The sequence below is a fragment of the Macadamia integrifolia genome, chromosome 10 (assembly GCF_013358625.1).
Source record: "Macadamia integrifolia cultivar HAES 741 chromosome 10, SCU_Mint_v3, whole genome shotgun sequence".
Classification (NCBI taxonomy): Eukaryota; Viridiplantae; Streptophyta; class Magnoliopsida; order Proteales; family Proteaceae; genus Macadamia; species Macadamia integrifolia.
Window position 1 is genome coordinate 12770372 of NC_056566.1, and position 15345 is coordinate 12785716.

At 37.0% G+C, this 15345-nt stretch overlaps 1 protein-coding gene across 1 annotated transcript in view; it reads right to left on the bottom strand.

The window, feature by feature from the left end:
• Nucleotides 1–11651: 11651 nt before the first annotated feature.
• LOC122092204 (ABC transporter C family member 7-like) overlaps nucleotides 11652–15345 on the bottom strand; it is a 7540-nt gene continuing 3846 nt past the window's right edge. The window contains exons 2-4 of the mRNA XM_042662546.1: nucleotides 12345–12408; nucleotides 12155–12287; nucleotides 11652–12060 (exon numbers count right to left, since the gene is read on the bottom strand). Of these exons, the coding sequence (XP_042518480.1) occupies nucleotides 11652–12060; nucleotides 12155–12287; nucleotides 12345–12408 (606 nt within the window). The remainder of the gene's footprint in view (nucleotides 12061–12154; nucleotides 12288–12344; nucleotides 12409–15345) is intronic.

Consider the following 15345-nt stretch of genomic DNA (forward strand, 5'->3'; position numbering starts at 1 on the left):
GCATTTAGAAAATATATTTACTGCTTAGGCAAACCATTGACCTAATCTTGAATCATTAACCCTGGTAGTATGCCCCTGAAAGATATAGGGGAGGGTGTATGTCTCAAAGATAAGATATAGTAACTCACAAGGATGTTGTGAATACAATAGGTTGCATAGAGAATTCACATAAACCCTGTCAATTCAACCAAACCTAACCTCACTCAAACTCTGGATTTATTGACCCTATCAGGCTATGCATCTAAGGTGGGTTAGATCTCTCTGAACCTCGTTAAGTAGCTTCTTGGAATAGGGTATGAGTTAATGGGAGAAACCAATAGCGAATACGGTTTGGTTAGTTTTAAGACCATACAGTTGACTGCAATCCAATAAATGTTGTTAATTGATGGGAGGATATAACAGAAAAAAAAAAAGAAAAAGAAAAATATTGATCCATAAACCCTATTCAGTAACCACTAAAATAATCCACTACTGATTCAAGAAAAATCAATTGAAACCTCAAGAGTAACCAACTGGTCGCGGAGGAAGATCAAAATAAAACTAGAAATGCAATGTTCTGACTAATTGATGAATTAAGTATTTTTTTCCAGGAAGTAATGACCAACAATGGTAAGGAGGTGAGCAACTGCTGACAGAAAAGAGAGAGAAAAAAAGCAACAACAATACTCAAATTCGTTATAGTTTTCATCTTGTTTTTTACTTACAGAAATACAGGAATCTAAGTTAGCTGACTTAAACTCCAAACTGACTCAACAATTGAAAATAAAAGATATAAAATCCAAAATAAGAGCAAATTAGTGTGCATAATAACCCGTTGTTGTGCTTTGTAGATCAACTTATTACAGCTTAAACGAGTTGAAATTAAGAGTCCAAAACACATTGACAGTAACCTATTTAATTGAAATCATTTGACTTCTATGCTTGCCCAAGTGCTGACATAATGAGAAATCCTCCTTCCAGGAAGAACATAAACCTATGTGGCCTCAGGTCGTTCCCATCAACTTGTTGATTTACATCACAGACGTTAATATGAACCATGCAGAAACGTAAGTGATGCAGTACCGACAAGGGTTTACACAAGGAGAACCAAGACCAAGGTTGACCAAAGTGGCTGACTGGGTCGACCCAGATCTGGTCCAAGTCAGCTCATGATTTGGGCTGCAGATGGGGATTATTAGTAGTTTAATAGTTTCTTATTTAGTTTCTATTTTGAAGTCCCAAGTTAGTTTCTAATTTCAAGTCATTGTTAGTTTCTAATTTCTGTTTAAGACTAGTTTCTATTTTCATTAGATTCTAATTTTCAGTCTTTAGTAACTTCTTATAATCAGTTTTTAGTAACTTAGATTTAGTAACTCTGAGTTGCTATTATTTGTAAACCCTCCCCATCATTATAAATAAAGAAGAGGGTTCTTTTATGAGCCATAAGGATTAAAGTATTGGTATCGGTCACCGTATCGGTCGGTCAAAATTAAGATACGTATCGGAGGGTATCGTATCGTATCGAAGATACGCTAAAGATACGCACATAAATGGATAGAGAACACATTTTTATACACTTTTGCATAAAAAAATAGTTAAAAAAAAGCTATATATAACATGTAGAATGCATAAATACTTAAGTAGAGGGTATCGTATTGATAGACAAATATATTGAGTTGAAAATGTTCAAAATGATGAGGTTTGAGTTTCTTACAGTTTTTTCTTTCCTTATTGCCATTGCCACTGTGATGAGTGCCGTGAAGAGTGTCGTGGTGGTTCAAATCCTTGGCTAGGACCTTCTTCTTCAATAGGAGCAACTACGATGATATTCTGCACTTGTCGAATATAGGCATAATATTTACCCCAGTCGAAATATTTATGGTAGTGGGTCTCCCATTCATTGTAGAAAAATTAAATTTTTTTTATGGAAGTTGTAGATTAAATATTTTTAAAGAACATATAAAAAATTAACAAAGTGTGGACCAATATATTTGAGTAGATCTAAGAAATAAAAAAAAAAAATTGAAACCCTCACTTTTTTGGGGAAAAAATGTGGGTTTCATTTGAAATCATGTATTTAGTAATTATAAGTTATGACATTATTTTTAAGAGTTGAATGAACTAAATTTTCTGGAAAATTTTTTTTTTTTGGGGATTTTTTTAAAAAAATTAATTTCAGAATAAAAAAATTAAAAATATATATTTTTTTGAGAAAAATAAAAATTTCCATGGAAGTTGTAGAACACTTGTTTTTACATAACATATAAAAAATCTAGAAAACTGTTGGTGAGAGTGTGAAGTGTTTGTTTCAAACAACAAAAAATTCACACTTAAGTAGCCGTATCGTACCGTATCGGTACGATACGGCTCGATACTGCACGATACCTTCGATACGTACCAATACGGTACCGATACTCGGGAATTTTCAGATTTTCAAAAGTTCGTATCGTAGAGTATCGTACGTATCGGTACCGATATGGTACGGCACGATACGATACGTACGATACACCGATACACAAAAAGAGGCCCAAAATTCCCCGTAGTGTATCGGTATGTATCGTTCCGATGCCTACCGATACGACACGATACGCACCGATACTTAAAACCATGATGAGCCATGATTTTGACAATAAAAAAAAAACTTCATGTTGCTGCCACTGGGTGAATTTCATGGTTGTTCCTTGTGTTTGATCGAGGAAGAAGGGTTTGGTGTCTGATCCAAACGACTCCTTGCAGCGTGAAGTCCAGGAGGCATGTTTCTTGTGTGTTTTTTTTACTTTCTTTCGCATCTTCAAGGCTTACTAAGACTGCAGAAAACCAGGTATGATTTCTTCTATCTCTACCCAGAATTTTCTGCAAAAACAGAGCCTTTGGTCTCTGCTGGAAAGATCAGTTTTGAAGGTCTGATCAGCCTAGTCTTTTGGTCGAAGGATCCCCTCTGTTCAAGTAAGGATCGACCTTACTATTGGCTGATTCTGATCAGCCATCTCTGAGATGTTAAAAATATCCGGATTTTCGTCTTCTAGTGATCTGAAGTTCCTATTTCTGAAATCAACACTGCTGTTGGTTTAATTACTGATTTCTTTGGGTTATTTATATTCTAGGCATCTGAATCTGATATTAACTTGCTCAGTCCCTGATCTAGTATTAAGAATCACTGCTGTCCTTGGTTATTCTCTGTATTTCTATTTCTGGAAGTCGATTATAGCTGGGCTGTTATTGAAGTCTGATTTTTCTGTTATATGTATTTGGGGCTGGTTTGGTTGTTCTTTGGTCTAAAAGTTCCTGCAGATTTGGGTCTAGTTGGGTGTCCAATCTAGTCCTACATTAAGTGGTATCAGAGCATGGCTGAGAATAACACCCCCACCCTAGCTTCTCTTATGGAGATGCTACAGACTATGAGGAATTAGATGAAGGCTGAACAGCAAGCCTTACGGACTGAATTGAAGGCTGAATTGGATGCCAGGTTGTTGAATGAAGAGACCCCACCACAACAGCCTAGTGGCGATTCACGTACAACACTTGAAGTGGAAATCCCATTGAATGTAGTTGCTCAGTTGACTAACAGGAGAGCAAACCCTAATCTGAGAGTACCACAGAGGGTTCTAGCAACACAACCTACTTTTGAAAAGCATGTAAAAGGATATTTTGAGACTGAGCGTCCCGTGCAACAGAGGTACTCTGGAGATTCACAGTAGGTCAAGCTCGATCTGAAGGAGTTTGATGGGAGACATGACCCCCAATTGTTCTATGATTGGGTAGTGGCACTGGACGACTATTTTGACTATTATGAGTTACCTGAGGAACGAAAGATGAAACTAGCTCGTGTAAATCTAGTTGGGGCTGCTCGTGATTGGTGGACTTATGAGGTAGAGTTGGAAGACCGTGGTAGAGAACCTACTAGTTGGGAGGAGATGAAGCTTGAGCTATCAGATAAATACTTGCTACGCAACTTCAGAGCTCGTATACAAGACCAGCTGAGCTCTCTTCGTCAAGGGTCTATGACTGTTGCCGAGTACATGAACAAGTTTGATGCACTTTATTCTCGTACAGGCATAAGGAAGAATGAAAGACAACTGTTATCTCAGTTTTGACTGGGATTGCGAGCTGAAATCAACAGGGGTATCAGAGTTGTTGATGTGCACTCAGTGAGGGATTGTTTTGACAAGGCCCTACGAGCAGAGGAGCTTCTAGCACAACCAGTTAGATGGTTTGGTTTTCAAGCTGGGGAGGTAAAGAAGAATTTTCTAGCCACTAAACCTAATATAGCTCAGCACCTCCAAAGTCCACTTTTCCTCCATGAGCTGATCATAAAGGAAAGGCACCCATGACAGGAAGTAATAAGGTACAGTGTTTCTGATGCAATTGCACAATTGATTTAGGGAAAATTGGCTTTTGATTTGATTTTCTTTTAAGTTTAGAAACAATTTTTTTTGGTATTAGTTAGTTTCTAATTTACATTAGTTTCCATTAATTATTTGATTTTTCCTTTATATTAGTCATGTAATGGATGGAGGAACTCAGTTTTTAGACTTGATAAATAGAAATTTGGTTGAAATTTTTTTTTGGTTTTGAAACCATGGCTGTTGACCCCTTTTTCTCCCTCTTTGAAATCTTCTAATCTCTTCTTTTCCCTCTCCTATTTTCCTCTTTAGTTCTTCTTCATCTCCATTAGTTTCTTCTTTATTTCCTTTTTTCAACTGCTGGATATTGTTCATCTTCTTTGCTGGACGGTAACACCAAGCACCAAAGGGCAGCTTGTTGAACCCTTGTCTCTTACCGGTTGACTCTGAGATTTGGGTCGAAGGGTGGTACCTTGTAGACGACTCAAACCCTAGGCTATCACCTCCAAAGTCCTTCTCTACCGTGAGAACCCACAAGGAATCATCGCTGGTTCTGCAGGTCACTGCCAGTAGCAGGTTTGTGTCATAGGTTCTCAGTTGTTGCACCTTTGGGGTAGATTGCTATTGATCTTCATACATTCAGAAGGGCAGAATGTTTGACTGAAATCTGGAAGTGATTCGAGCTATGGTGACAAAGTTCTCCATTGCAAGCCTTCTCATATTGCCGCTGGTTCTTAGTTCTTTCGTGACCTAGGGAGGAAGAAAGACTGGTTTCCTAAAATCACTAGTAAGGACAGTTATTTATAATTATAGAAAACCCCTTTGTTTAGAAAATTGTGTTCTAATAAATCCTCCTTTATTAATTCCAGAATGCACTCTTTTATTTTTCTATTCCAGTTTGACCCTACTATTTATTTTCCTCTTTTTTTAGCTCTTAAATTGTTTATGAAATTACAAGAATACCCCTCAACCATTAAATTGAGTTTCTAGTCATTCTTATGGGCCCTAAGTGATCCGATTTTAGTCTTGGAACTCGGATCCGCATCAGTTTCCATTGCCAAGAGGTAGGACATTTTGCTAAGTCTTGTCCGCATAAGTAGAGGGTTAATGCAGTGGCTGAGGTTGAAGACTTCAATGAAGAGGATGAGTAAGCTCTTTACCCCTATCCTTTAGATGATGAGATGATGATGATGATGGTGGATATGACTATGATATGGAAGACACTAATGAGGATGATACTCAGGGAATAAATATTGTTACTCGCATATTGGTGGCTGAAACCAAATGAGAGGATTGGTGATGTAACTGCATATTCTACAGACGTATGAAGTCAGGTGAGCATACTTGTCAGATTATCATTGATAGTGGCAGTTGTGTCAACGTTGTTTCTGAAGCCTTTGTGAAGAAAGCAACCTTGAAAGCTGACCCACATCCTCAGCCTTATAAGGTATCCTTGCTGAATGGTAATACCTTAGAGGTGAATAAGAGGTGCTCAGTTCCTTTGAAACTTATGAAGAGAAAGTTTGGTGTGATGTGATCCCAATGAAACTCACAGATGTATTGCTTGGTCGTCTTTGGATGTATGACAATGATGCCATGGTTGGAGGGAAGAAGAATCTGTGTATTTTCATGTGGAAGGGTGTTCCTACGAATTTCTATTCGGTAAATGTGCCGGCTGAAATATGGCGAAAGAGATCGCTAAGGTCAAATCAGAAGAACATTGACAATGAGAAGAAGGTAGTAGCTATGCCCACAAAGGAGTTGCTAGCTATTCCCCGCAAACAGTTCTTATGCACAAGTCATGAGATTGGAATGGTTATGGCTCTTGTTACTAGGGAAGTCACTCCCCAATCGGAGGTAACACATAGTGCACCTATTAGAGAGCTCCTATCTGATTTTTCCGACTTAGTTCCTAATGATCTTCCAGATGAGTTGCCTCCCATGAGAGACAGACAGCATGCTATTGACTTGATACCTAGTTCAGTTTTACCCAACCTTCCCCCTTACAGACTTAGTCCTACTGAGCATGCCGAGCTGAAACGGCAAGTGGATGGGTTACTACAGAAGGGCTTCATTGAGGAGAGCTTAAGTCTTTGTGCAGTACCAGCTTTACTCACGCCAAAGAAGGATGGTTCTTGGCGTAAATGTGTGGATAACTTTGCTATCAACAAGATAATAGTCAAGTACAGGTTTCCTATACCACGACTAGATGATATGTTGGATATGCTGTCTGGGGCAAAGGTCTTTTCCAAATTAGATCTGAGGAGTGGCTATTGTTAGGGATATGCCCACACTTCTATAGTTGGTTTTGATGATAACAAACATATGAAGGTATGTCACAATTTTCCTTTAAGTATTGTTTTGTAGAGACTTTATATCAAAGATCGAATTTGGTGAATGAAACGAAGAAATGAAGATTGAAGTCCTCAAATGAAGAGTATCAACAAGTTGGCATCAATGCTTGAAGAAGATATCATAAGAATTTAAGCTTCAAGATGTCAAGACATGAAGCTTAAAGACATGGAATTGCAAACAAGAAGAAAAGAAGATAAAGTGCTAAAGAGTGGAAGGTTCAAGTGAAGAAGAAGACCACTAGGATAGATTGGTCATTTTTAATGTAATTTGTAACTTCCACATATATATATATATATATGCAATCACCACATGCATGTGCATTGCATCATACTAGAATGACCATAGAGCATACCTTGACCAAGTATGGAAAGTCTCTAAGTGGTGAGGAACATATTAGGAAAAATGTGTTCTAGTGAAATTCTGTGAAAACCACATTAACCTGACTCAAGGGTATTTTAGGGAATCTTAAAAGTTTGTATCAGGAGATAAAACCTTCATAGAAGTTGTAGAAAATTGAGTTTTGATTCCAACGTAACTAATCTCAGATCAATCTGAGATCAGACCAAAACGTTATGATCAAAACACTGACGACTGGTCAGTATGACAGCATTCTGTCAAAACAGAGTATGTCATGTTGGCGGTCAATCAGTTGGAAGTCCCGATCGACCAGAACTGTTCGAGACCATAGCCGCTCGACCGGTAGAAAGTCCAGATCAACTGTTGACTGCTGGAAGTGCCCCAATGGCTATATTTTACCTCAACGGCTCTTGGCGATCGATCGGCTACCGATTGCGGTCGACCGGTGGTCCCAGAATACGTTCGTTAGAGCCTGATTTCCTGCCTAAAATGCTTCACTAAGTTCACCTATAAATACCCAAACCGCTCTTAATTAAATAATTATTAAGAAAGAGCTTTAAGAGCAGTATTGCAAGCATTCAAGAGTTATTAAGATTAGTATATTGTACTTGAGTTGTTCGATTACACCAATCCCAACAAAAGGCTCAAGTCTCAATCAAAGTCCTCTACTCTCTCCTGTGCAAGTCAAAGCCATAAGAGAGGACTTTACAAAAGGTGCATCTTTCATTTCTAATTCTCATCATTTGCACCACACTTGAGGTATTCCTCCTATTCCACTATTTCCTATTTATTTCTGTTTTTACAATTCTAGGTTGTACTTAGGATTGTAAGGATTCTCTTATCCTAAAAAGAGAAAGGTGTCTCTCTACCTCCAAAAGAGATTGTAAAGGCGTCTCTCTACCTGGAAAGGGGATTTGTAAGGATACGCTTATCCATGAAAAAGATTGTAAAGGTTTTCTTCCCTACCTACCGTACTGAAAGGGAGAACTAGTGGAACACCTTACAAGAGGATTCTTGTAGGGAGTGGACTAGACTCGGATTGAGTCGAACCACTATAAATCTTGTGTTTTGTGGTTGTACTTGTTTTATTTACTTTAAACTTGTAGTCACACTTGTGACCTATTCATCGAAAAGAGTTAAATTCCACTAGTATAACTTATTCACCCCCCTCTAGGTTATTTCACCTCCTTCTTCTTTTGGTTTATACACTAGGTCCCACTTCACTGTCACAGACTTTATTGTGTCAGTGTCTCCTGACTAGATGAAATTTCTCATCTATTTTTCCATCTGATTAATCAATGAGGATGGCCACCAATACACAAAAATTGTGGACAGGCATACCCAAAATAACTGAGCGAACTAATTGCACTCTACCAGCCGTAGAAAGCAATTTTCCTTTCCAACCCGATAGCCTCTCTCTGATCTTGTCCATGACTGGCAAGAAGTACTGATTTTTTACTCTTCCTTTAAATATTTGCACCTAAGATACTTGGTCGAGAAATTGCAAGGGCTTATTCCTATAATATCAGAGATGGTCTACTTTCTTAAAGGAGTAACTCTACCCATAAACAACTTACTTTTGTCAAGATTCACATGCTGACCAAGAAATTCTTGATACTTATGCAAGAAATCATGGAGGTTTCTAACATAGTTTACAGAAGCATTCATAAATATGAATATATCATTAGCAAAAAGCAAGTGAATCGGAACCAACTCACCTCTTGGACCTTGCAGAGCTTTGGTTTTTTTCTCCTAATGCAACTTCTTCAAGCCTCTGCATAAAACTTCCTCAGTCAATATGAATAGTAGAGGAGAAATAGGATCCCCTTGACGAAGCCCTCGCTCCACACCAAAATATCCCACAGGGCCTCCATTAAGAAGGATCGAAATTTTGGAGGACGAAATAAGTTGAAAAATCCAATTAATCCACTTTTCTGTGAATCCAAATCTTCTCAAAACATGCAAAATAAAACTCTAAGATATTGTATCAAATGCCTTCTGAATGTCTATCTTAGCACCCATTCCACCTCCTCTAGTGGAAGAATATAAGAGATTAGCTAACTCAAAAGCAAGGGCAATGTTGTTGTGAATGACCTTCCCATGCTGAAATGCATCTTGCTCTTTAGAGATTAAACGAGGGAGAAGAAATGATAATCTTGTTGCCGATATTTTTGAAATCACCTTGCAAAGAAAACTCCCCATACATAAAGGCCTGAATTTATCCAGGGAATTTGTACCATCCACCTTTGGAATAAGAGCTAACAATGAGTTATTTATGCCTACTGGCATGATACCAAAACTGAAGAAATACCTGACAGCACAGATGAAATCCTCAGAAACCACCTCCCAACAATGACGAAAAAAGGAACCTGGAAATCCATCAGGACCAGGGGAGCTGTCAGGTCCCAAACTACTCGCTTAATTTCTACCATTCCAGGGATAGCATCCAGACTTAAAAGATCCACTTCATCTATCAAGCAGTGAATTGCATCCAGTAACTCTAAATGATCCACCATAGGGACACTTTTATGGAATTCTTCATAAAAATTCACCACATAATCCGCAATGCTAGCTCTATCAGAGACAAAAGAGCCATCCCTTTCTTTACTCTACGGATTGTATTTTTATCTCTTCTAATTTTTGTGCAGAGGTGAAAAAACTTGGAGTTCCTGTGCCCTTCCTTCAACCATCTAATTCTAGCTTTCTTAGCCCACAATTTCTCATGATCTTTTAAAGCTAATAGATACTCAGTCTTAGCGTTAGCTTCTTTCCCGAACAAGTTGTCATCTAGCCCCTAAGAATCAATCTGGTCCTGGATCTAAGAAAGAGCCTCTTTAGTTCTGACCAACTCAGCTTCAAAGTTAGGGAAAGTAATCCAGGCCCAAGAACGAATAAGAGGCTTAATATTTTCAACTTTTGAGTAAACACATACATGGGGGAGCCTACAGTCCTCTGATCCCATGCATCAGCAATCATCCCTAAGAAAGAATCATTTTTCGTCCATAATTTATGGAAATGGAATGGGCAGTTAGGAGGTTTGGGGCAAGCTTCAGAGATATTAACAATGGACAATTATCAGAAAAATCTCTTTGAAGAACAAATTGGGCACAGTCTTGAAAATATGACAACTAGGCCTCATTACAAAAACCCCTATCCAGAACGGCTGACACATTCCCTCTCCTTCTATTGTTTGTCCAAGTAAATTGCACACCCTGGGAAGGCAACTGAATCAGATGACAAACATCAACCATGATGGCAAACTTTGCCATAGACCCCAAATTAAAGGCACCAGGACCTCACTTCTCATGCGAGGCCAACAAAGCATTAAAATCACCCCACCATCATCCAGGGATCAGATGGAGAATACACAGTAGCTAAATCAGTCTACAACTCCCTATGATTTGCTCTGAAACAACTAGCGTGAATCACAGAGATCCTAACTATCTTATTTCTCCAATTTACACTCAGATATTTGTTGTTCCGAGGCTGAAACAACAGTAGGCTTTAGGATATCTTTTCTCCAAACCAGCCATAGGTTTGAATCTTTCCCAACCCTTGAATTGCATATAATATCTGTTTCAAAACCCATCTTACCATATAATCTCACTGGGAAAACCGATGAATCAATCATGGGTTCAGCTAGACATAGAAAATCTGGATTTTTATCCATTACAAAAAATTTTAGGGCCATACGAGCTGAGGTTTTTTTAAAACCTCTCACATTCCAGAAAAAGAACTTCATACCTTACTTCTTTGCGGTGGCTATACGGTCAGACCTTCTCGTCTGCTCCGTATTGGCCAAAATCTTCTCCCTCCTGTGCCTACCATCCTCAGTATGGGTTTTTTCAGCTGCATTAATCAGAGCATCCGCAGCTGCAATTTTCTTATGATGAATCACTATCGCACCTTCATGAAGCGAGCTTGGAGAGATGGAAGAAATAACATGTTCAACGTCATTCTCATCTCCACAGTCACTCCCTGCTAAGAAGGAACGCCTTGATGAATCAGAGTCCGAACAATTTCCTCCCTACAGCCTGAATTTTGGATATGTGACCTGGATTTAGATGACCCGGGTCCATGTCCAACGTTTTGAGCTTTATGAAAAGTTTCCTGGGTTGGGCACACGTCACTTTCCTTATTTAAAGGAATCACCACATGAATTAGACCCGGGCCTTGACTTGGTAAAACCAGATTTGAAATCCCTCCCTCCATAGAAGGACTCTCTCTGATTGGCTGGCTAGTAACACCCAAATTTCCTTCCAAGAATGGCGTACCGGAATCTCTCCCTACCTCACTTGGATTTCCACCATGGCCACCTCTCCCTTGACCACCGCCTGGCCTGAAAATGCCCAAAGAAGGCCTAAAAACTGCATTAGCTTCATCAATAATATGAGCAGCCCCATCATCGTAAGCCTCTTCCCTTGTTTCATCCTCATATACAGCTCCAGGAACTTGAGGATGGTTCCTTACTTCAGCAGGTTTTCTAAATTTATAGGCAGACATATTATGCCCCGATCGTTTACAGTACCCTCAGATTCCCAGAGAGTCTTCATAGACTATGGATTGCTTGAACCAAAACAAATCAGAAGAGCCTGGTTGTCTTCGTTCGACCTGAATTTACTCTAAACGTTTTCCTCCTAATTCCATCTCAACCTGCACGCGAGAAAATCTCCCCATAGATGCATTGCGAGTGCATCGATCAATGGCCACCGGCCGTCCTGTAGCTTTCGCCATCGTTAGGAGAATTTTATCATGCCAATACTCAAGTGGAAGATTTGGAAAACGAATCCAAACCAACTTGGTACTGACATGCTTGTCATGGATGCTGAAGTCCTGTCTCCAACGCTGAAAACGAATAACTTGCCCTTCAACTTTTATGAAATTCCTTCTCCATATCAAGGCCATGTCTGCCTCAGTTTCAAATTGAAAGAGGATAAAACCTTTGCCCATAGGCGCTAAAACCACCCTACCCTTCAGATTCCAGGACTCTCTCGCCTCCTTACGAATGGCATCCATGGAGACAAACCTGAAATTAGTTCTCCCAATAAGAGCAAATAGAAAGCCTTCTAATCTCTCCTCATATGCCTCTTGGGGAACAATGATCTTGGTCTAGACCCAACATAATTGGATCAGGTAGATCATCCACCTCAGGAAGTCCTCTTCCCACAACAGTCGAGAAGGAGCATTTAGGGAGATGAGGATTTCCACCGCCACCATCATCCACAATCTTCTCCCTATTATCAGGTTCCAAAACTGTTTGCAAGAGCTCAATAATCAACGGTTGCTACCCTCAAGAGAGGGAAGGAGCACCATCCGGAACTTGCCCATCTCCAAGGGCGTTAGCCTCTTCCTCAGAGCAAGTCTCTCCTGTCATCTTTTTCAAAAAACATATAACAAAAAAATTGAAATTATTCCTTGGCGCCGACTGCGCCGGTTCCTTAGCAATCTGTTTCCCTTAACTTCTACTTTTCTTTTTCCCTATCTTAGTTTGGATCCATGTAGCCGACCCTATTAAGTTGGGATAAGGATTTGTTGTATTAGAAGTTGATTAATTATATTAAATTACTTGTATTGTATGTTGACTATATCCCAAAATTTTTATTTTTGAATTCTTTAATAAATTTTTTATTGAACATGGATATATCTATAGCCAGTTTTTGTGTTGTCCATTTTATTTTTTTTCCAAACTTTTAACCATTTTATAAATTTTAAATTTAATTAATAACCATCTGTCTATTTTCTATTTTTTTCCAAATATAATTTTTTTAATGATAGATTGAACAATATGGCCTTATTCATTATCACATTATCACCAAAAAGCACATGAATATGCAGTTGAATACCAAAAAAAAAAAATATTATATATATATAGAGAGAGAGAGAGATCATAGTATGGTACATCAGGTGCTTCTGTTAAGCTACGGTTAGTTCATTGCATGCGTATCATAAAGTGTATCCCACATGTTTCACTTAGGAAAGAAAAATGGATATGAAGGAAAGATGGAAAGAAATAAGGGGGGAGGGGGGAAATATAGATGGAAAGGGAAAAAAAAATAAAAGAAATTTGAAAAGAATATGGAAAGGAAGGGAGAATAAAATTTTTACGTTGAAATTATCAACTAATTAATAATGTGGCACTGATTCCTACATGGTCAACCTAGATAGGCTTTTCTTTACTACTCAAATTTCATCCACATGGTAATTCCACTAGAGGCTTAAATTCTAGTGATGTAGATTGTCTAAGTCAACACCGTCCATCTGTCAAATTTGAGCCTTGATTAGATGAGAATTTAGCTTTTGCAACTTTAAGTAACTTCAATTCAACCATTGAAATTCAAAGGTAAAAGTTCAAATAGGGTGAGCCATACTAAAATAGAGATTGAATCCGAAGCTTGACAAATGACTAATCCAAAGGGAATAACCATCCAATGGTTATTTAGACTAAAGCAACCTTCCACATGACCTAAAATTGTTTGACCACTAAAACAAGGTTGTTTATCAGGCCTTACAATGGACATTTTCCTTTAATCCATATTTTTTTTTTTTTATTGAACTTTGTTATTACTCATTTTAGGAGAGGAAGTGAATCGAAATGGTATGGTCTTGTTCAAATATTACTGGCAAGTGTCAAGTTATAAACACAGAAATGTGTTAGGCACATAGTCCTCCTGATAAAACCTATCTTGCTTTGCCTATATAATGAATGATTGAGTAAATTGACAAACTCTTTTTACTTGAAAAAATCCCTATTTAAATGTTATTTATAGAATAAACGATTAATGATTGTTGTTAGAGATAATTTGAAGGTTTTATTGTATTATACAAGATTTATGAGATTATTAATGATTTATTTTATTTTTTTGGAATATTAATATGAAATTAAAAATAATTAATGCTTTAATTAAATAATAATGTGTTGAATATATAAATTAATTGATACTTCATAATTAATAATTTAAAATTAATAATAAACTAGTTATTAATTATACAATAATGCTTAATTTAAACATGCAATTAATAAAAATCAAATTAATTAATGAACCTACATTCTAATTAATTAAAACTAATAAATTAATAGTTATCTAATTCATCAATTATCTATTTATTTTATTTTATTTAAATAATTTGCCAATTACCTGAAATAATAAACTAATTTTAAGTAATTAAAATAATATAAAGTATCATTTTATATTAATAAACTAATTATTGCTATAACTCATTGTTGGAAAACTAGGTATTCTGACCCGACTCGTCCTCTTCAAAACCTGACGAGTCATGTCAAATTTCCCCCTGTCATTTCCATTCTTTCTTAAGCAATCCAAATAGATAATTAATTAATAAATTAAATTAGATAAGATAGAATAAAAGTGTTTGTTCTTTTAATTTTTTTTGTGAAGACCAACATTCATTGTCTCTTGGATGAAAGTGATAAGATCTGACTTGAAAATGTCATGGTCATAAATCATAATCTTTTTAATTAAAATTTAGATGGATACATTCAATAGTCAATAGACTCAGTGTAGAAGACCTTACACATTACATTTAACATCATTAAAATATATTTCAGTTAAAAAATTATTCAGAAAAGCTGAATCAAATTTTTGACAAGAATCAGTCATTTTGTTGTGACTTGGGAAAACAACTGAGTCTTGAATGACTTGGTATGATTTGGTCAGAGACATGTCATTTTTTAATACAGGACAAGTCTCTGTGACTCTTGACCAGGTTTCTAATTTTTGACCAAACTCAGCCGAATTTCCTTGGTCAAATCTTAGTTTGCCAACAATGCTATAACTAAGAAGATTTAATTAATCCAAAATAAAATAATATTTTTTTTAAATCAAACTAATTTAAATCTAATTTATTCTCATTAATTTTAACTATTTTATGCTAACTAAATGGAAAATAAAAGGAGAGAAGAGTATATATCCTTGACCCCTAATTAATTGGGTCAGGGGGATCTTAATAATTCAAAGGTGTGGGCCTCCTTTTCAATGGAATCTTTCCATTGTTGGGCTTTTCTGTGCAACTTGAAGTTTCTTGGAACCTCTGAATCTCTTTTGGAGAAAATATTAAACTAGATAATTTCCAATGGATTTTTTGTAATTTTTCAAATTTTATTTTTGGAATTTTCCAATCATGAAATATTGAAGGTCAAAAATTAATGAAAATTTGGGATGAAAAATTGGTTTAGTGGTGTACATTTATAAGGCTTAAAAAAAAAAAAAAAAAACAATTTTTTGAAGGGTTTTTGTTCCAAAGTTGCTGTCAGCCATATTTCTCTCTAACTAAAGTGGAAATTAAGATTGGG